The 21,937-nt window shown below is 29.7% G+C and overlaps 5 protein-coding genes across 5 annotated transcripts; 1 reads left to right on the forward strand and 4 right to left on the reverse strand.

Moving 5' to 3' along the window:
- Window positions 1–876: 876 nt before the first annotated feature.
- Window positions 877–2,169, reverse strand: OCT59_013139 (uncharacterized protein; the record flags this gene model as incomplete). Its single annotated transcript, XM_066140624.1, has 10 exons — window positions 877–982; window positions 1,034–1,053; window positions 1,123–1,151; window positions 1,213–1,272; window positions 1,339–1,374; window positions 1,515–1,610; window positions 1,694–1,713; window positions 1,780–1,861; window positions 2,022–2,074; window positions 2,135–2,169. 10 exons carry the CDS (start codon window positions 2,167–2,169, stop codon window positions 877–879), a joined length of 537 nt encoding a protein of 178 aa, XP_066001493.1.
- Window positions 2,170–2,677: 508 nt separating this feature from the next.
- Window positions 2,678–3,480, forward strand: OCT59_013140 (uncharacterized protein; the record flags this gene model as incomplete). Its single annotated transcript, XM_066140625.1, has 5 exons — window positions 2,678–2,701; window positions 3,029–3,122; window positions 3,199–3,224; window positions 3,301–3,339; window positions 3,436–3,480. 5 exons carry the CDS (start codon window positions 2,678–2,680, stop codon window positions 3,478–3,480), a joined length of 228 nt encoding a protein of 75 aa, XP_066001494.1.
- Window positions 3,481–3,674: 194 nt separating this feature from the next.
- On the reverse strand, window positions 3,675–4,815 carry OCT59_013141 (uncharacterized protein). Its single transcript, XM_066140626.1, has 4 exons — window positions 4,711–4,815; window positions 4,486–4,650; window positions 4,206–4,418; window positions 3,675–4,135 (listed from the first exon to the last, which is right to left on the reverse strand). Exons 1-4 carry the CDS (start codon window positions 4,738–4,740, stop codon window positions 3,824–3,826), a joined length of 720 nt encoding a protein of 239 aa, XP_066001495.1. The 5' UTR covers window positions 4,741–4,815; the 3' UTR covers window positions 3,675–3,823.
- An 8,831-nt stretch (window positions 4,816–13,646) lies between these two features.
- On the reverse strand, window positions 13,647–14,488 carry OCT59_013142 (uncharacterized protein; the record flags this gene model as incomplete). Its single annotated transcript, XM_025330242.2, has 3 exons — window positions 13,647–13,825; window positions 13,905–14,154; window positions 14,318–14,488. The coding sequence occupies 3 exons, from the start codon at window positions 14,486–14,488 to the stop codon at window positions 13,647–13,649; spliced, it is 600 nt and encodes a 199-aa protein (XP_025181639.1).
- A 5,251-nt stretch (window positions 14,489–19,739) lies between these two features.
- On the reverse strand, window positions 19,740–20,496 carry OCT59_013143 (uncharacterized protein; the record flags this gene model as incomplete). Its single annotated transcript, XM_025331829.2, has 3 exons — window positions 19,740–19,954; window positions 20,032–20,293; window positions 20,371–20,496. 3 exons carry the CDS (start codon window positions 20,494–20,496, stop codon window positions 19,740–19,742), a joined length of 603 nt encoding a protein of 200 aa, XP_025181640.1.
- Between the last annotated feature and the right edge of the window lie 1,441 nt (window positions 20,497–21,937).

The raw sequence follows: 21,937 nt of genomic DNA on the forward strand, positions 1-21,937 counted from the left end.
CAAGTAATATCACTTTAATATGTTTTAAAAATAAATTTATTAGATTATAATATTATAATAGTAAAAATTAATAGGTGATATCTACCTGCTGAACATAATTATCCACCTGACAGTACACATGTAAGATATTTAATAATATTAGGGTTTAATTTTTTCAATAGTTGCATTATATATATTATTCTATGAATATTTACTTTAATAAAATTACAAATGCACTGCAAAATAAAAAAAATCAATAGGTGATATCATCTAAGTAATTTTACTTTAAATGCTATATAATTATTATATTTTAATATTACAGTCAGACCTCCATAATTGCACACCACTTGGAACCATATGCATAATTTTCAAAATAATGCATTTAAAGATGATGTGCATTTATAGAGGTAAAATAATTAGAGATTATATAAGCTTAGGACCAAACCAAAGGATGCATTTAGAAAGGGTATACATAGTGGGTGCAATTATGGAGAGTGCAATTATAGAGGTCTGACTGTATTTGGCAAATACAGTCAGTTCTCAATATAATGAACCCTAGTTTTATATTACAAGATTATAGCAAAGAATTCAAAGAATTTAATTGACTGATTCATTATAACAAGAGATATTTGATGTATTTAATTGGTTAAATATCACATATTAAAAAAATTTTGTTATAAAGCAAGTTTGTTATATTAAGAGTTAATTGTAATATGCATTAGGTATCAATTTATATTTAATATATATCAGCTAATAAAAGTATATAAATATATTATATATCTGTTATGTTTCAGAAAGTAGTAATACTTACTTTAGAATAGGACGTGTGAAAAAATCATTATCCCGGTGAAAAACCACGTACACCATTCCGTTCCAAACACCAACCAGTTGACCACTTTACCAAGAATATTCGTCAAAATCGTCGAAAGAATCATAGTTCATATCCTCATAGATTATTTCAATAGCTTCCCATGTTTCAGTAGAATTTGGATCCAATCTCGGACTGAAAGATTATTATCAACAGGTTTGGAAAGCATGAGCTTCTTTAGCTCACGTGTTTGGTTTATGAGCCCTCTGAAAATCAAATATAAATGTTAGACTGAAACTCTCATGAGATCCGATGGCAGATTTAGAAATACCCACTATCAAAGCATAAAGTAGTTCAAAGACCTCTCAGAACTTGCCAATCTCATCAAATGAGAAGGGTATTGATGCCGATTTTATTTGCGAAACTGTGTAAAAAATGTTTTCTATCAAGGCGAAGTTCACTTTCACTTAGTGTAACTCGATCACCTAACATAAATCATCAATGTAAGAATTTATACCATTCAAAAGAAACTAGTATATCACAATAAATACATTGCCGATACACTGCACCATAAACGTGCGCAGGTTCTTAACATTTTCTGCACTCTTATTTAGGTAGTCTCTGAGTAGAGACAAAAATCCAAACATATAAGCTTTTCGGTATCCTCTTTTACATGTTTTAAAACAGCCTTTTCGGTACCTCAATGAATACAATCTCTTTGTTATACCGTCTACCTTATTTAATGTCAAATCGAACTCTGGAAATAACAACATCACATCTTTGATACAATCAGCTTGCACCTCGATCCAATCAAACATATATTCTTTATAGAATGATTGAATTGCTTTGAACAAAGAGCCAATTCTATCTACGATGTATTTCCTTTCCTATTTTGGTCTAATGTACTTTCGCTGGTCATAGAGAAACTGAGTTTAAGCAGTATGAGTTAGTCTGCCATCCCATGAAAGAGAATCCATCGAAAATATACTCACAAATCGTAGAGAATAGTTTCGCAAACCTTCCGAAATTGATGATTAGGGCTCAATGGAGTAATTATAGCACTCTTGAATACATCTTTTTCCAAAGAAATCTTTAAATATTAATCACTTTTAAAGATGTTATATCAAAAATATATTATTTACGTTAGTGCAGTTACAAGACAACTGCGAATTTCTTCCGGAATTGTATCAACTTGGTAAGTCTCCATGATTACACATTGACCGTTAACATTTACCGAAATGTGTTTGGCCAAATATTGTATAGAAAGCTCGCTGAGGGACGGTGGCCCTAATAGAATTTTTAGTTAGGCTATTGTGAAATTTGTTTTCAAGACTGTTTCAAGCTTACCTCCAAAGCTTTAACTGCGGAGGCGGATGTTGCATTAATCTTACAAGCTGTATCAAATCCACGTTCGTCTTGCTCCTCTCGAAGTTTATCGACAAATTCTTTCACTTCGGCCGTAGAGAACAATTTCTCGAAATCAGTTATAACCTTGTCCAATTTACTATTTACGTATACATGATTTACATGATTGTCGTCTTTTTTGTAACATCGTAGCGATGCACTCTTAAGATCATTGACGGAATCTGAATATAGTCGACATTTTGATTTGGTGTATTCCAAAATAGAAATAATTGACCAATGTTTGTATTTCAGAGAGAATAAAATAAAATTAAGTTGAATTGTATTAAACTACATTGATTATAATAATTAACGAATCGCTCCCTCGAGTAAATAATTAATTTGCCAAAAAATTAATGCTAATTTAGCACATCATACACATGAAGAATTATACGTTTTATAATAACAGATAACAATGACTAATAATTCTCCTTCGACTCAAGCAAGTGAACTTTTTTAAATAATAGTCAAGGTATACTGGAAAGCAGCATGCAGGGATCAGGCCTTAATCAAGTACTTCCTTGGAGACTGTCTCCAAACATCTAACGCAGGAAGATATGGCCATACGCCAGTAGGGATACGCTTGACTTGTATATGTAAATATACATGGAACTTGCACGAAAACATTAATAAATTAGACTGATCTTGTAGTTAAGAAGCTTTTTAAGCTATTTACAATAAGCGCGACTTTTGAATGATGATCACATGTATTACATAAATGTCACGTGTGATTACGCAATGCCTTACTTGTCGTATATATTAAAGTTTATCCAAGCATCTCTAGCATCTCTACCACAAGCTATGAAATCGTGTCCATCTCTGATGCTTGAAAATTAACAGAGCCGTCATCATCATTTATCATCATCTGACACGGATTCATCATCGTCTATTAACCCTAGAGTCACGTATTTTACCAAAAGAACGGAATCGTTTGGTAAGACTCGTTCCAAATCCTAGTCCTAATCTACGGTTTACACTAAAATACTTATCTTCATTTGCCGTTCTTCTAGAAACAGCATTGAATATTTCTTACCACGTATGTAACACCATCAACCATGTCTGTTTGTGATAGTGGAACAGCAAACCTATCCGAGCTTGAGGTTTTGAGACAGTACAACACTGAACTTAAGGCCAAGGTTGCCGAGCTTGAGGTATTTAGACGGCGCAACACTGAGCTTGAGTAAATTATTATCAAGCTCAGGATGTCTCTATCTAGCATTTGAAACCTTGCTTATAGTATCCTAAAGAAACTAGGGGACGATATCGTTAAGGACACTGGATTTACTGGATAAAGACATCCTTTCTCCTTCGTTCGAAGCATTTACTGTGTTATCTTGTGGGCATTTGTTTCATAGGGAGTGCGTCGAAAAATCCTTTCTACTTACATGCCAAACTGAATGCAAAAAATAAAACATTAAGATTTTAGCATGGAAATTTCGCAATGTACTATTTTTTTATAGCAACCGATACATATAAATGTTATTCTGTAAAATGTAATTTCTATTACTTTTTTATTATCTGCTTTATTTATGAAAAAAAATGAGCAAACAACTAAATGAGACATTGTGTTTAGTTTAGAAAGAGAAACAGACGTTCTGTACTATGGTATTAGCAATGATCATAAATTCTTAAAAATTATGATAAAATCTTAAGAATATGATTGAATTCAATTGTCCACCCACATCTGAGTACGACATGCAGGTTCCAGTTCAATCTGTAGTAAACTCGGTTGAAGTTCGCATTCCAATGGATAAGATACGGCGCTCCAGGTACACCATGGTGTTGAATAGCAGCAGTAGAAGCTGCCTGAGGATTTGGATTCTTACCGAAACGATTAAGATTATTTGGAAGAGCGACACCAACAAATTCAATACGAGGACGTTGTCGATGAACTAGGGCAATTTTATTTAACGCGTTGCTACGATCAGAGTCTTTATCATAAAATACCTATAAAATTTAATTCTGATAAGTAAAAGCGTTTACAAAATTTCTTTCAGCAGAAACTTAATACGATTACCTCCACCCAGACATCTGGTGGCGGGCATCTACTAATTATGGGATTTTGCTGTTGGCGTCTTGTAAGGTTTTGAAACCACACACCAACGTCGGGAAGATATTGATCGCCTGCAACCACGCATATTCCTTTAGATACTACGATCCAATTTTGATTATGTGCCATCGCTGAGACCACTAATGCGACATGAACTTTTTCTTTTAGTACACCGTCATACTAGTATATTTAGCAAGATCAATAAATAATATGAATGTGTAGTTGCGTAAGCTAGAACTAAACTTACCTTAATAAAAATATCGTTTCCAATTATTTCAACGACATACTTGTAATGTATAGCTTCGAGCACATGTTCGTCAATTTTACTCATGTCTAGGTCAAGGCTAATTTTAACAATATCTTTATCCGTTTGTTCTTGTTCTTGCAGCAAATCATCAATCTGCGTGCAAATCTGTGTGTTCGTTAGCATACTTAGACATTATTCATAAGTAGTCTCCAGCCACTTAGATACCTGATTAATCATAGAGGTTTGTCTGGTCATCCGAGTGGACGTGGACGTTTCTTCTGTACCTTCAATTTCAATTGCTCAAAGGGCAACGGGAGATACAAGATAAACGGAGAAGCAGCAAAAAGAAACCGTTTCCATTATATAGAGATCGCAATATATATATACTAATAAATTTAATATCTAATATGTATAATATGACTAACATGTTCCATATGTCGATCATGTTCGATATGTTAATTAGGTTCGACATGTTAATGTTAATCATGATCAATGGCTCCGCAGCGCAACGCATCTATCACAATAATTGGCAGTCGCATCAAAAGGGCGTTCTTTCGCCTCTGAATAGTTTCTCCACATTTTGTTGAACTGCATATCTGCTTTACTTTCAAGTCTAAGAAAAATGCGAGTGTGCTTACTTCTGTGCGAGGGTATTTTTAGCAAAGACCAGTCCTGCATCGGTCTTGGGACCGGTCCTCACGGTCTTCTGTCCGGGGACTGATCCTTTTGATTTATATCCAATAAAAATGTTTGTGCTCATTTATTTCTAATTTGATATTTTTGTTCGATTTTTTGATTCAAAAAATTTTTTCTTTTTAAATTTTCAAAATAAGTGTATTTGTAATAAAGTTATTATTAAAGTTTGAAATCTGACTCCAAAGATCTATAAATCGTATTCTAAAATGTTTCTTTACACCATAATAGTACAATACTCGATTCAAATTTCCATTTAAGTTATTACTATGATAATTTTCTATTTAAATACGTTAAGTCAATAGAAACACGCAAACTTTTCAATCTCAATACATTTGTGTAAATTAAAATGGGGAAGAGCAAAGATTATTCAAAAGAATATGAAGACGCTACTGAACTTGAAGATGAAGATGATGAAACTATGAATGACAGAACCAAGGACGAAGATGAGTACAGAACCAAGGATGAGAATGAGGATGAACTCATAGCTGAAGATGAACAGGACCCCGCTTACTTATAAGATAGGTCACCTCCAGGCCTAAGGTAAAAATCATATATAAAATTCTTTGCAGATCCTACTATAAAAGGAAATTTTATGTTACATTGTTATGATTTTTTCTTTTTTAGCTAATTAACCAATAGAATTTAAGAAAAAAGTAAGGTAAAAACTATTAGTAAAGGGCCAATTTTTTACGGTAACCTTTATTATAAGTAAGCGAGGTCCTAGATGAACTCATAGCTGAAGATGAACTCATGGCTGAAGATGAACTCATGGCTGAAGATGAACTCATGGCTGAAGATGAACTCATGGCTGAAGACAAACTTGTGGCTGAAAAAGAAGACGAACTTGTGGCCAGAAACGAGAACGAACCTGTGACTGAAGACGAAGAAGAACCCAGGGCTGAAGTCGAAGTAGAACTTAGGGATGAAGACGAAGATGGAACTAGGCCTGAAGTTCCTATCCAAGTAATCCAACGTAGTAGAAGAAGAACACGAGCTATTAAATCACGATCAAAAAATAAGGGAAGTACTTCTAAGTCAATCGTATGGAATCATTTTGATACTAAAATGGCTAAATATTCTGGTCGTTCTGTTTGTCAAAAATGCAATGCTTTATTTTTGGCTGGATCAGGAACTTCTACTTTAAGAAGACACTTGTCTTCTCACAAAATTGCGGCATTAAAGCAGCACCAAAGAACTATTCACGATTACTGTATTGATCCTCATCCTAAAAATGAACAAGAGGAACAGGGTGTGTTAGTTGCTAATTGGGTTATATGTAATATTCAACCTTTTAGCATTGTAAAATATGATGAATGGTGACAAATGATCGCTAAATTTGATCTGAGATATCGATTTCACAATCGACATACTTTGAAGGACAATATTGTAAATTTATTCAAAGAAAAGTTAGAAATAGTTAAAGTGGCAGTACGACAAATTTCAGGAAAGGCAGCGCTAATTTCGAATATGTGGACAGCTTCGAATAGCTCACTTTTCCTTAGTCTTAGTACCTTTCATTATATAGATTCTTCTTGGAAACTAAAAAAATTTCTTCTTGATATTATACCAATTGAAGTTCGACATAATGGATATAACATGGCAAATGTAATAATGGAAGTTCTTCGTAAGTTTGGTTTAGCTGAGAAAACTTTAGCACTAACAACTGATAATGCATCTTCGATGATTTCTTATGGCGAATTTATAGTGGAGGAACTCGAAGAAGAATTTCAGAACCTCAATTTCGCCCATTACCGATGTGCCACGCATGTCTTGAATTTTGCAGTCAACAAAGAATTAAATTTGATTTCTGAATCCGTTAAGAAAGTAAGATCTCTAATGTCTTACATTAAAACTTTTCAACTGGTCGTTAAAGACGCTATGTGAGGTAAAGGGAATTGATTATCTAGCGCTCAAGCTGGATGTTAATACCAAATGGAATTCCACCTTTTATATGTTGGAGAAATGGAAAAGGATGGAGCCTGCTTTAAATTTACTTGCCGCCGATGATTTAAATGTTCGTCGAAGATATCTTACCAATTTTAATCGTATTAATATTGATGTAAGCGAAATATTTTATACTTTCGCATATTTTTAATGATAATTTCAAGTTATTTAGATAGATTTAAACAATTTATAACTTTTATTCATGAAAAATGATACCAACATGTTTATAAATTAAAAGTGTTTTCAATTTTTTTGGAATCTAGTTCGTCTGTTTTTTAATTTTGCAAGTAAATTGCAGAAACTTACTATATTTCTAATTTTATTAGGATACTATGGTTCTTTTAAGTCTAATCGAATGTGCAACTCGTCTCCTTTCAGCATTTAGTTATCCAACCCATGGTAACGTTCGGTTCATTTTTCTTAGTATTCAGGAGCATTTATCTCGATATATTAGTGATGAAAGCATACTGTGGCAGATGCAATTTATCAAAAATTAAGTGATTACTGACCGGTTATGAGCGAATCTTCTCAAATTTCTTCATTATTAGATTCAAGAGTGAAGTTCTCTGCATTTGAAAATAAAATTGAAAGAGCAAGTGCAAAAAAATTTAGTGTTGGATCTTATTGAATATTCATCCTCATCATTACCATTACTTGCAGAAACTACAAGAGGAGATGATATTATAGATACACAAAATTTTTTTTGAAATTTACGTAATAATACGACATTAAATTCGTTAAAAAACACTAATACATCAGCATTTAGGACACTCAAGAATGAAATAGAAAGGTATTTGGCAATACCGTTAGAAAACCAGGTTGATCCCTTACTCTGGTGACAAGTTTGATGGGAAGAATTTCCAATTTTAAGCAAAATTGTGCGAGATTATTTGTGTATTTAAGCCACAAGCATAGTTTCAGAGCAAGCTTTCTCAGTAGCTGGGTTAACAATTTCGCTATTAAGTAATAGGCTGGATGCTGAAACAGCCAGAGTAACATTATGTTTGAAGAGTTGCCATTTGTTAATTGCCATTTGATGTATTGTTCTTGAAATTATCGTATTGAAGTCATCACATAATAAAACGAATAAAATTTTTGAACTTTATTTTAAATAAATGAGAATTTTATTAAATTATATTTAAGGGACTTAATAAATTAAATTTTTAAATACATTACAAATTTTTTTCTTTTCTTTATAATTTAATTGATTAAAAATGAAACAAAATAATTCATAATACATGTGATTTCTCTATACTAAAACCAAAAAAAAATACTAATTTTCAATTATTTTAGTACATTTCAAATTTTTCTTTAATTAATTCATAACGATAATACATGTGATCATTTACGCTAAAACCAAAAAAAACATTATTGTACTGAATTTTAATTATCATTTATTTAACTATAAATCTTTTCCGTAAATATGCAAATGATTAATAACTTAAAACATAGGAACAAATTTTCTCAATTTAAATTGATCTGGTCTAGGTCCGGTCTGGTCCAGATTAAAAGACTGGTCTTTTTGGGATTGGACTGGACTGGACCAGACTAATCCAACCCTAATTAGTACACAACCTGGTATTTTAAGGAAAAGAATTTATCTTCCAGGCTGATTTGATTTTGATTGTCTGAATCTTTTGATCTTCTTCAATCCTTTAGCCTCTGGCATGTTGTCAGCCCCCATACAGCACCTTTTCCATTCGTGAATTCGTCTTTAGAGTTTTCTCAATAATTCTATTTTTGTATATCTTTAGACGATTTAAAGCTTCCTGCCAACTGTTTTCACATCTGCTCTTTCGATAATAAAAGGCCAATCATAGGTAGAATCATTGAACCTGAGCTGGATATCAGGCTGAAATGATTTCCAACATAATGTAAACGCTTTTAGTAAATTTATCTGATTTCCACATACAACTGTTATCCATCGTGGGTCTGGCACAGTTTCAAGATCGATAAGACAGATTTGTTTTGGGGTCGTCTTTCCAATGCAAGGTTATGCATATCATAAATGCATTAGCACCGTCAAGGGTAAGTACTTCTGGAGATTTCCAAATCCGCATGCATGAACCACATGTTTCTATATCCCATGTGAGGATAAGTGTGCAGTTTTTTGTGAGAGGTCTTCTATTGGTCAGAAATTCTTTACAGAAACATAGAACTGTGTGTATAGTGAGAATGTCCCCCTGTATCTACAAGTACTTATCATTGACCAACCAGAAATTGTGATTCCATTCTCTCTATCTTACGATGTAATGAGTACATGTCATCAGATGCGGTCTCGTATTTTTTGTCTTGGATAGCTTTAAGGGCATTCTTTCTATCCCCAGTTCCACAATTACTCATCATTATTTATTTATTTATATAGAAAATAAATCTAAAAAGATTATCAAATGATCAATTGAACCCGGTTCACCAGCCAGCCATACTTTACTCTAAAAATCATGTCCAAAATCTCTATTATTTTATTAATAATAAATTTTCTCCATCTTTACTTTCTCCTTTCACTAATATAATGAGGTGGATGCCAGAAAAAAGACCAAACTGTTAAAATTTTTTTAAATAAAGGATGTTCTGAATCAAATATTCAGTGTTATTATGTCATTTTTAACATGCCAATATTTTTTAATAAATTATTATTGCATAAATATTTATTGATACATGACGTCATTTAGATTAAATATCTATTAATTTTTATAAATATCTATTGTCTACTATGCTAATAAATAAGCTTATAGAGTTTATTTATTGTTTTTTTATATGGAATAATTGGAACATGATCTTGGACGTCTGCATAATAACGGTATGGTGGTTAAAATCTGCTTCACAGTTCGGAGATATTTCAAACCCCACCCAATATATTGATTGATCACATGTGTTAAAAAAATTGTTTTTTCCACCCTTTTCTGGCACCTCACACTATATAGTTACAAAGAATATCCACGTTCTGATCTTTCCGTTGTTAGACCTCATAAGAATAAATAAATCAAGGAAAATTGCTGTATGCTAAATGCAACATCATATACAATGAAGTTCTTTAATTTACAAGAAAATTAATTCAACACCATAAAAATGTCCTGCAGATTCCAGAAATGCTTTACTGACCTGCTTTTTATATTTAATCACAATTCAAAAATGGTCAGTGATATTGCAGCAGTCGTTTACAGTACATGAATTTACAATCCAGCCCAAGCAATTTGCAAAGTGATCCATTCATTTACATTGAAATCCTTCTTCCACTTTCACACCATCCGTCCAACTTCAGAAGCTTCAGCGTAAGCGCAATACTTGCTTGTGGTATGTCTTATTGTCAAATTTTTATGCCTGGAGCTAGAAGTAAAAGAGAGTAATTTTTTGTTTTCACAGAAAGCTATGTATACAAAAATAGCATTTAACAATTCGCAATAAAAAAAGAAAAATACGTAAAGTATGCCTTATCAAAGCTTTGCTAATGAAAATATGAAAATACAGTACTATCCACTTTATCATTTTATGATCGAAAAAAAATTCTAATAATAATTTCTTTTCGTACAGTACGAATAGTAATTATAAAAACACTTGTCCGATTTGCAACTATTAGAGACTCCAACAAGTATGAAGTATGAACATTTCACACTTTATAAAATATATATTCACAATTGTTTGCGTAATGATTGTGTTTTGATAATATTTCACATTGCTTGATAGTTGTAATCACTGAAACTTTATTTCAAGAATCTAAGAATCTTATTTATGTCACAAAAGATAAAGTGGATATCGATTAATACCTGAACGTTTTTCAAAAATCATCTCGGAAGCTCGTATCAAACAAGAGAAAATGAAAGTGGGTTCATGATTACCTTTATGGTATTTTCACTACATTTCAGTTTAAACCTAAAAGTAAAACCTACTAATATCGAAATCTGATAATTGAGGAATGCAAATTACCCCTTGGGACAAACAATATAGATCATGTGACTGACTGCGAAATATACTACTATATCAGATATGATATAAAAATATGAGTATAATTTTTTTTAAGGGTTTCGTACATATAGTTTTATCGGAGTTAGTTATATAATATTGTATGTTAATGAATATTAGCCCCGTTCAATTCTGGTCGGTTGCATTTTTCGGTCGGGTTTTCTTTATTTTGTCCGATTTTTTGTGTAACACATTTTATATCCGACCTTTTGACTCATAAAATTTTTGGTTTTTTTTCAGTCGAACGCGTTTTACCAATAGAATGGTTATTTTGCGTATGACCAAAAAATGCAACCTACCGGAATTGAAAAGGGCTATTGTGAATTTTGTGAAAATATTTGAAATTATAATGAACGGAGTTCTACCAATACCAAATGTCTCCCTATATTATTTATTATTTTCACGGGTGCAGATCTTTTTGAAGGATGACAGATTGTTATTAAAAATAACACAAAAAATATTTTTAATTTAAGTGGTTCCTTTGTTTGGGAAATGCAGTATTATGAGAAACAACCTTATTTTGAAAATCAAAACAATAATTAATGAAAAAAAAGAAATTTTCATGTTAAGAAAAAAAAAGAAATGATGAGAACTGTTAAATCATTCGTTCTGATTAATTAATTCAACCATTTCTATCTACATAAAGAGTTGTTGTTGATATTATGGCTCATTTTAGCAATAAATGACTAAATATTAAGGGGAAAGCGGAAAGGTTTGATAATTATACAATTACAATTGATCTGGACTTCCATTAAATTAATGAAACCGCGTACCATGCGTGATTCTAGATTCGTATGTGTGTTGATCTAGAATTTCTTTTAAAGTTGTGTGAACTCGAATCTTTTCGAATACATTAATTGGTTTATGAAACGATGCACAATGTGGTACACCATTTTAAAGCATGACTACTTTTTTTTTTTAAAAAAAAAAAGTGTTATCTCTTAGATAAACAATGAGATTATCGATAATTCCATATGATATCTATAAACTGAAGTGAACTGAGTCATTGTTTCCGCTTTTTAGCTTTAAAAGAATTTATTAAATATCACAAGAAAAAAAATGATTGATTTAGCATTTATTAAGGCTAAAGTCATTCAAGTTTAATGCTATTGACTTTCGTTCGTTCTTTTATTTATTTATAAAATCTCTAATACAACACCACATAACTTTTAGCGCTGATGATTGAATTATATAAACTCATTCTAATTGTAATCTTTGTAATCTTAACATTGTTTTTTTTGGCTCCTTTAATAACCTGGCTTGGTATTATTTATTATTATTGATTTATATCGTGCTTATTCGGTATTTCCGGTATATGCTTTTGTTGGTAATACACGTAATGATTATTCATCTTTCATTCAGATGACCTGCTGATACAGTTTCTAAAATTCTTAAAATTAATGAAGAATTTGTGTTCAACTCGTTGTATCACAATAAATTATTAATTATATAATATTTTTATTTATTTTTCTTTAGTCCAATGTTTTCCGACTTTCTTTTTTTTTTTAGATTCTGGAACAGGATATATTAGATATATTGTTTTGAGAGGGGTAGGAAATTTTTTTGTAAATTAAAAACAAATAATACAAATTTGGAATAATGGGTATAGCTGACATGTTGTCATGTTGTTTCCTAAATTATAATATCATTTACGAATAAAAAAAAATGTGATAATATTTATAAATTTGATTATGTTATTATCTAATAAATCAAAAAATTTAAACGCGTTTCTTATGTCGATCATGTCTTATCAGTTTTAAATGACGGCGTAATGTGTTAATATTTCCAATATTTCCAACATATACAAAAGTTTTTCCGTTACTAATGTGATATATAACTTGTTTATGAAGTTGAATCGCTTCTTTTGATTTATAAATATTATTATTATTATTTTCTTTCTTTTTTTCTTTTTTTATTCGAATCTGTAATTCTAGACTCTTGAGACTCTGTCACAAATGACGAAAAGAATTTGTTTTTTTTTTAAGTAACAGATGATTAAACTTGGTACTCCCTCTCAAAAGAACCAATTAAATTCCTAAAAATAAAGCTTAAAAACCTTTGATTTTTGCAAATAATTCGGATTTCTCAAGAAAATTAATTAAGCTTTGATAATTTCATAAAATTATGAAATATAAGTCAAATAACAATAAGGTTAAAAATAAGCTTGTAAGGAAAGCTTTTTTCTTTACGTTCCCAAGCTTAAATTATAAGCAATCATAAGTCTTAAAATATATAAAACAAAAAAAAAACATTTATGACTATCCAATACATTAACAAAAGAAAGAAACCTGTTTTTTTTTTCATAAAAGTTTCTTTCAAAAGTAAATTCTTTTTTTTTTATTCTAGTTTACGTTTATTCATATTTCAAACACGTTCGAATACGTTCGAATACGCGAATACGCGAATACTTTTATGCTTAAATCTTAGTTTCTTAAATTTTATTAACTTATTATGTTCATACGTTCTTAAATTCTTACAATAAATGAATACAAACAAATTATAATCTTAATTTTTATAATCTTATATATTTAATATCATCATGTTATAATCGTCGTTTTTTTTTAAATATAATATACTAACTCCGAGAAAAGATCCTTCATAATTTCTCGTTCCTCCGACATTGTTAACTTACAGACCAGCACCTTAGCAGCTGGAGCTGGGGCTACTATGACTTCTCCCGCATTTTTAATTTGTGACTCATCGATATTGTTGTCACTTTTTTTATTGTTGTCATTATTGCCTATAAATTAAAAAATTAATTATTATTATCTTTAGCGACATAAATGGTTTTCTACATGCATAAATTTACATATACTTACAGGAATCAGGAGCTAACGGTGTAAAAAATTCGATAATTAACCGCCCTCTCCTCCATTCCATGCTCGTCTTATTATAAAGGTCCGTGAAAATATTTTTTAAAACGGGATCATTCATCTTCACCCATTTCCAGAGTGAGGATGAAATCTTTGAGACCTCATTCCTCTCATACCGGAAATGAAGCTCATGAAGTGCTTTTTGAACGGGGTTTCTGAAAATTAGGAATACTGTGGGTGGTTTGCGAGAGTTTTTCTGAAATCAAAAAAAAAAAAATTTGTTAATACAATTTGATCTACAAAATCATTTTCAAATTAGGCTAGTTTGGATAATTTGAAAAATAGGTTCGTTCATAACACTATTTATTGTTTTCTTGATCAATTGACGTAGAAAAGTACGTGTTTAGCAATTTAAATACCTTGCAAGTCTTTAGTATTCCTATTGGAGAAGGAATTTCAAATTCAGTAATATTATCGTACCCCAAAAGACCGAAAGAATACTGTCCCGTCGCAATACGAAAGAGGGTAGCAATAGGAAGGAGTTGAGAATTTTGAGAATTTTGAGATCTTGAATTATTCGTGTTTGCCATTTTTTTTTAAGGACCGAGTAGACCGAGTAGAACGATTGTGGATGTTGTAGGAAATGTGGAGGATACGGGAAACGACGGAGTATTATACTATTTTTTTTCTTTGAAGGAATTTAACTCAAAAAGTGAGGGAGGAAATTTCGATTCTTTTTATAATTAAAAAAAACAAAGTCATTAGATATTATTATAATAACATAACTTTTACTCTTATTAACTTTTGATTTTGGGGGCGGATGATATAATTTAATCGGAGTTCGTCGACATATTATTAGACACTTTGTTAACATATTGGACACAGAGTCTGAAAGCAAATTTGATCACAAAATGAAATATAATCAATTTCTTTATGAATAAGGTATGACATTTTCCGTGTAATAATAATTTTTTTTTATAATATAAAATTTGATTACTGCGCTTTGAATTCAACGCGCAAAAACGTATTACGTAATATGTATTCCAATAATTTCAATACATTATTCTAGGCTTTAATTATAAAATTGTATGTTTGAATGGAATGTATGTAAAAGTAAAATTAAATAAAGTAAAAAAGTAAGAATAATATTTTTTTATTTATTATATATAATTCTAATAATATAACATACTGTGTATATAACAAATATAAGATGATCATTTTTTATCAAATAATAAGCACGCGTAATGCAATAAATTCTAGTGTTACTTCGATTCAAAAAAGAAAAAATAAAAAATAAAGAATATAAAAAGGAAATATCCATCGCTGTTCGGCTTGTCATTATAATTTTAAAATAATTTAAAAAAGGTAATTACATAATTAGTCGCGTATTACTTAAAGTTACTCAAATAATCTAATTATAAGAATTTTAAAAGATTTGATTTGATTTATAAATTTGGTTGGTCAAGGAATTAAAGATTGGAGCTTTCAAAGTTGAGTTATTAAATAAAAAAAAACTGACGGAATAAAGTAAATAATATAACTGGAATACTCATCATTTTTATTTAAGTGGCTTACGGAATTTATAAAATCATTAGAAAGTGTGACCTTACATATATCAAAGGGCTTTTTAATGATATTAGGAAAACTTATAATACTTTTCTAGAAAATTTTCCGGAAATTAAAATTATTATATAAATAAATTTAAATAATGTTTAATCAGATCTAATCGTTTTTCTTAATATTATTCTTTGACAAATGACCAAAAAAAGGAAAGAGTTTGAAAGAATACCTCCAATATTTAAAATATTTTGAGATGTTGATCAAGTTCAATGAATTTATTTGTGATGCAATGTAATGTAACATCGCATCTTCAGGGAGTTTCTCTTGCAGGAATAGTATAATTTCCGGAGTATATTCCGAGTAAACCTAAATTTAATTTCGAATTTTTTGAATATTTTTTTTTTCTTAATATTTAAATTTTGTTTCATTAGTATATGATATTTTAAGGAATATAAACTTGTTATTTCTTATAAATCGTCAAAAATTTCTCTGAAATTTAAGTAAAATCGGAATTAAATCCGCATGTCTATCAATATTTGTAATTAAAAAGCAAGGAGGCTTTGTATCACTTTAAGATTCAAAATATTTAATATTTCCAAATATGTGATAAAAAAGTAACAAAAGTACAAAAGTAATAATAATAATGATGAGGTTTCGAACACCATTCGTGTCGAACGATAGACAAAAAGGAATTTAGAATTGCGTTAAGCCACACCCATTATAATTTTTTATGCATACTCTCATTGTTAAATTTGGAGCAATAGAAATTTGTTTTAATTCTTTTGCTTTAAAATGAAAAGTCAAATATGATATAACAATAAATGATTCTAATTTCAATTCGTTATATTATATTATATATAAGGTATAGATAGTATTTGTATGTTTTGAAAGAACGCCGTATTTACGGTTAATGATAATATTAACTAACCTAATTTGGATAAATACTCTTTCTATGTATTCTCCTGTAAGAAAAAAGATGATGTCAAAATATATATATATATATATATATATTCGTCTCATTTAGAGTCCAGATTTAAGATATATTGAATGCAAAACGTACGGTTTGATCTTTAAAATGAAGGGAGTGCTATTATATTCACGCATAATGATGTTTATAATAAAAAATCTACCTATTGCACATTTTTTTTAATGAGGGTGATTAATGTCACACATGAACACAAAAAGAGATTATATTTAGGTTCAAGGTTGAAATCATTTTTACTTTTTGTGTAGCGAACAAACATTGCATCACTATGATTTCCATGTAAAATTCTTTTTTTTTTTGAAAATAAAAGTGAAAAGATTCCTCTTTTTTCTCCTATTGTAAAAATTCTCCGACCCAAGTTGAATTATCTAGCCATTTTAATATCTAAATTACATATCACGTGTACGGCTAACTTTTGCTATTGTAGATAAATTTAGATAAGTAATCATATTTAGTTTAAAAGGCTAAAAAGGAATAACTGCCCGTTGTATAATCACCTGATCTTATACAGATCAACGGACGACCATAGCGTCGCCTCCAAAAAATGGTAGCCGGATTATTTTGCCGGTTCTTTAGTGTTAGGGTTAGGATTAGGGTTGGGATTAGGTAAGGGGATTAGGATTAGGATTAGGGTAAGGGGATTAGGGTTAGGAATTCGTCACATAATGTCACTCCCTAACGTTTCTTTAATTTTATAATTATTCTGAGGACTTAGAAAATTTTTTATACGTAAAGTACTAAATGTCACGTATTATTTATCACCTCTCAATAATATATGTAACCTGGCAAATTAGAACCGGCTACCATTTTTTGGAGGCGACGCTAGGGTGGTTCAGATCAACGTAATGTTAGGGAGTCTTTCAAGCTATACTGTACATAAAAAGCATGATATGCAATTTTATTTCTCATTTATTCCTGATATCCTGATATTATAATATTATTACACTCTATCCTTAAAAATAAATGCAAGGATACATAGCCTTGTTCCTTTCCGGTCGGTTGCATTTTTGTTCGGGGGTTTGTTTATTTTGATTTGTTTGTTTTTACCTACTAATGCATTTACATTATTTAGTTCTAATTAGAAACAAAGTTACCTGTAGATTAATAAAAAGTAATAAATAAAATTGTTTAAACATCAATAATAAAAAATATATATATATTTATATTTTTTATTAATCCTAGGTAGTGGTAAATGTCAGTTTGGCCTAATAAAATCCAAATTTTGTATCTGATTCTGCAAATTTTGGACTTGGGTTTGCGAATTTCTATATTGACCTTTCTAATTCTGAGCCTGAAGAATACAACCGGCATGTCTTCTCCAACGTTCTGCATTGATAAATACTAATCGTACAAATTTATTTTTATTTGGACTACAATTTTGTCCGATTTATACTAGTCTAATTTGGCAAGAACTAAATTTTGGTATAATGATTGTCGGTAAATTGATTAATTAATTAATTGAAGTTGTAACATGTATATCATAGTAACACGAATTTATTAGCATAAGTCTTTATTTAATACGGCGTTTTCGTAATTTTGAGTCGTAAACCGAAATTACTAGGTCTGTAACCTAGGTGTAATCTGAAATGCCTTGATTATTACTAGCGGCTACTAACTTCAACTGACAATTTAAAAAGGATTCGTTTGGGATTTTGATACATTCTTTTAATCATTCTTTTGGTCAAAACAATTACTTGTGTAATATCGATATTAAAATCCTAAATGAACTCTTAAAATCTATGAATAATGTATACAAATTGTTAAGGACATTTTACTGTACTGCATTAGACGATCCCATGCGATTTTTTCCTTCCTTCCACTAACGTCATCATATTAACCTTTGCTTTTTCCTATATACCTTCTTATTTGGTGTTACATATTTTTATATTATGCTATAATTTTTTAGATATTGAGCAAATAAATGCGACGGTTTCTGTTTTCCTAGTAAAAGAAGTACAAGTTTATGCACAAATTTATAAACAAAACTTTAACAATATTTGTATACGATCTATTATCTTTTATCCGAATTCATTATTTATATTGTGAAATTTTTTTAAATTACAATGAAGCGGCTCTACCAATGATTTCAATTTTTCCATGCAGATTTTTCCATGCAGCTCTTTTGAAAATAATGATATGCAAACATTTGAAAAATTTGTAAAGGCACGAGCATTTTTGAGTTACAATCAATGTTTCTTATATTAAAGAAAATTGTTGAGCTATTCGTTCTTTTTAATTAATAAAAAATTATTTCAACTATTTTTGTCGATATAAAGAGTTATTGTATTTGTTGATATTTAATTCTGTTACAACATTAATCGGATAAATATTAAGGGGAAAGGGGGCAAACTATGCAAATGGGCTTGGACTTTCATTAAAATTAAATGAACTACAGATGATATGTGGGAGATTTGAGTTGATACATTAGCTCAGATCTTGATTGGTTAATAGAAGGAATGTACACCATTTTAAGCATGTCATAAAAAAAAAAAATTGATAAACAATGCGATTGTTAATAATAATGGCATGAAACGGAAATTCATTGTTACCCGTACGTTTTTAGTTGGAAAATTCATTCAAATTTAATACTAAATATTAAACATTATTTTTTGTTCCTTTTATAATCTGTCTTGCATTTATACTACCACATTTATTTAAAATTATATATATCCGTGCTTATTTCGGTATGTATTTACAAAGTGTGTCTTCTAAAAGATAATAAAGGATTAGTTTACAATTTGTTGTATCACCAACCAATAATTATTAATCAAATTACTTTTAGACCGAATTTTACTTGATTTTTTTCTTTAATCGAACTTCTGGAGTGGGACTAATGAGGAAGAAGAGATCACTATTAAGTTAAATTGCTTTTTGATTTATAAATATTATTTTATTTTTTTATTTTCTTATGAATTTTCGATTCTAGAATCTGAAAAAAAAAAAATCATACAATTTCTGAAAATAGGCTAAAAAAGACTATTTTAATTAACCCCCAATATCCAATTACAACACAAAAATAAAGCTTAAAAACTTTTGATTTTCGCCATAATTCTATTTTTTCGAAGAAAATTAAGCCATAATAATTCATAATTTATATTGTTTGTAAAGAAAGCAACGAAAGCTTTTTTTTTTACGTTTTACAAGTTTAAATTATAAGCAATCACACAAGCGTGATAGCAAGATAAATGATGCCTATCCAATACTTTAAAAAAAAAAGATAATAAACGATTTCGGTATGTCGATATGAATATATATATATATATATATATATATATTGTATATATATTGATCATGATTTAATCATGATCTTCGATGTATGCTAGCTCGGAAAACAGCTCCCGGCTGATTTTCTGCTCCTCATACTTTGATAATCGGCAAATTAATTTGTTCTCATTTCGATCTTTTGCCAAATCATCATCTTCCTTTAACGTACCCCCGAGAATTGTGATCTCATGATCCGAGTGAGGTTGTTCTTCTTGATTTTTTTTTTTACCGCCACGGTCGCCACCGGCTATTAATTAAAAAAAAAAAATTGTTTATATATGTATTTAATCAAAATTAGATTTTTGGATTGATTAATATACTTACGCGGCTTGGTAGATTCCAATGGAGTCAATGGAGTGAAAAACTCGAAGATCAAGTTTTCTTTCCTCCATTGTTTCGCTACGTCACCATAAAGGTTGACGAAAATATCTGCGAGATTTGGGTTCTTGGTTTTCACTTTCTTCCATAACAGCGAAGAGATCCGCGAAATATCCTTTCGCTCAAAATGGAAGTTGAGCGTTATTAAACATAATTGTACTGGTCTGCGAAAAATTAGAAAGATCGTGGGAGGTTTTTTACTCCCTGGCTATAGTCAAAAATATCAAAAATATGTTAGTAGAATTCACATTATCTGGATAAGTATGTGTCTAACAATTTAAATACCTTGCACACGCCTAATACTTCCACGATAGTCGGAATTGTAAAGAGTGTAACTTTCCCGGAAATGCAGAACAGATATTGGTCATTATCTTCATATAATTCTGCTTCGGGCAATGAATTGGCGGCCATCTTTTTACTTTAGTTGGTGGATCGAAAGAAAGAAAAAAAGTAATGGAAAAGTAAATTATGATAATTATTAACAAAGATGGTTTGTATAATTATAAGCGGCAGCTATTCGCAGGAGGAATTGAGGAAAGTCCGTACTTGTACGAGATTTGATTTAATTCAAAAAATGAGGGAGAAAATTTTCGATTCTTTTTATAATTAAAAAAACAAAGACATTACTTATCATAATGACATAACTTTTTACTCCTATAAAATTTAAAGTACTCAAAATCACTTATTTTTTAGTTTTTAGGAGGATCGTTATAAGTTAATCGGAGTTTGTTAACAAATCAGACATAGCATATGAAAGAAATTTTGATCACAAAGTTTCCTTTATGTAATTATAATAACCAAATTTTATTATAATGAAAGATTTATTTGCTACGCTTTAGATCTTTTACGATTACATTTTCTAAATTTTTACTTCTTTTTTTAAGTTAATAAGTTAATTATAGTTTTTTCTGTTTCAATTGAATTGTATGTAAAAGTAAATAAAATAAAGTAAAGAATATTTAAAATATTATTATTATATTTTAATGTTAATAATAATAAATTGTTTATGTGTATATAAAAACACTTTGGTATTGTAACATCAAATCGTTAATTTAAAATCGGGACAACACGTTTGTTTGTGATACTTGTCGATTAAAAAGAAAGAATAAAGGAAATAACCATTACTATCTATAACTTGAAAAATAATAGATTAAATGATAATAAATGATCGAGTATTATTTAAATTACTCATATGATCTAATTTTTTTTTATATTTACGAATTAATCATATTTTTTTCCATGTGTCGTTTGTTGTTTAATAAATTGATTTTTAACTTTGATTGGTAGGGAATTTATAGATAAATTTTGAATTGTTAGGTAAAAACAATAAAACTGCTGACGGTATAAAATATTTATAACTGGAAATGTATGATGATTTCATCTTTTTGAAAGAAAATGATTTTACGGATCATTGGAAATGAATTGTCGTCCATATTACTCGTATTTGTATATCAAAGGGTCCCAATGATATTGGGAAAACTTATTTCCGAGGAAGAAAATAAAATAAACAAATATTTATTAATATGGTCTAAATCGGTTTTTTTTTCTGTTCTTTGATAAATTATCAAAAAGGCAAAGATTTGAATGAATCACCACTATCCAAAAATTTGATGATCAATATGATGCAATGTAATGCAATATCGCAGCATCCCTTATAGTGTTTCTTGCAGAAAATAGATAATTTCCGGAATACGTTCCGAACGATCATAAAAATATTTTTATTTTTTTTAATATTTGAATTTTATTTACTTATTTTTAATTTATTATTATTATTTATTATTTATTTGTTATCATTATTTTTTGTATTGGAAAGAATATTTTAAGGAATAAATTTTTATTAATCGTCAGAATT

Source organism: Rhizophagus irregularis, chromosome 20, assembly GCF_026210795.1.
Source record: "Rhizophagus irregularis chromosome 20, complete sequence".
NCBI classification, from domain to species: Eukaryota; Fungi; Glomeromycota; class Glomeromycetes; order Glomerales; family Glomeraceae; genus Rhizophagus; species Rhizophagus irregularis.

Bases quoted from the DNA above. Each gene is read 5' to 3' on its own strand.
- OCT59_013141 (XM_066140626.1), bottom strand. From the start codon at position 4,740: ATGACCAGACAAACCTCTATGATTAATCAG. The intron at 4,651-4,710 runs GTATCTAAGTGG...ACGAACACACAG, and splicing joins AAACCTCTATGATTAATCAG to ATTTGCACGCAGATTGATGA. The intron at 4,419-4,485 runs GTAAGTTTAGTT...TAAATATACTAG, and splicing joins GAAACGATATTTTTATTAAG to TATGACGGTGTACTAAAAGA.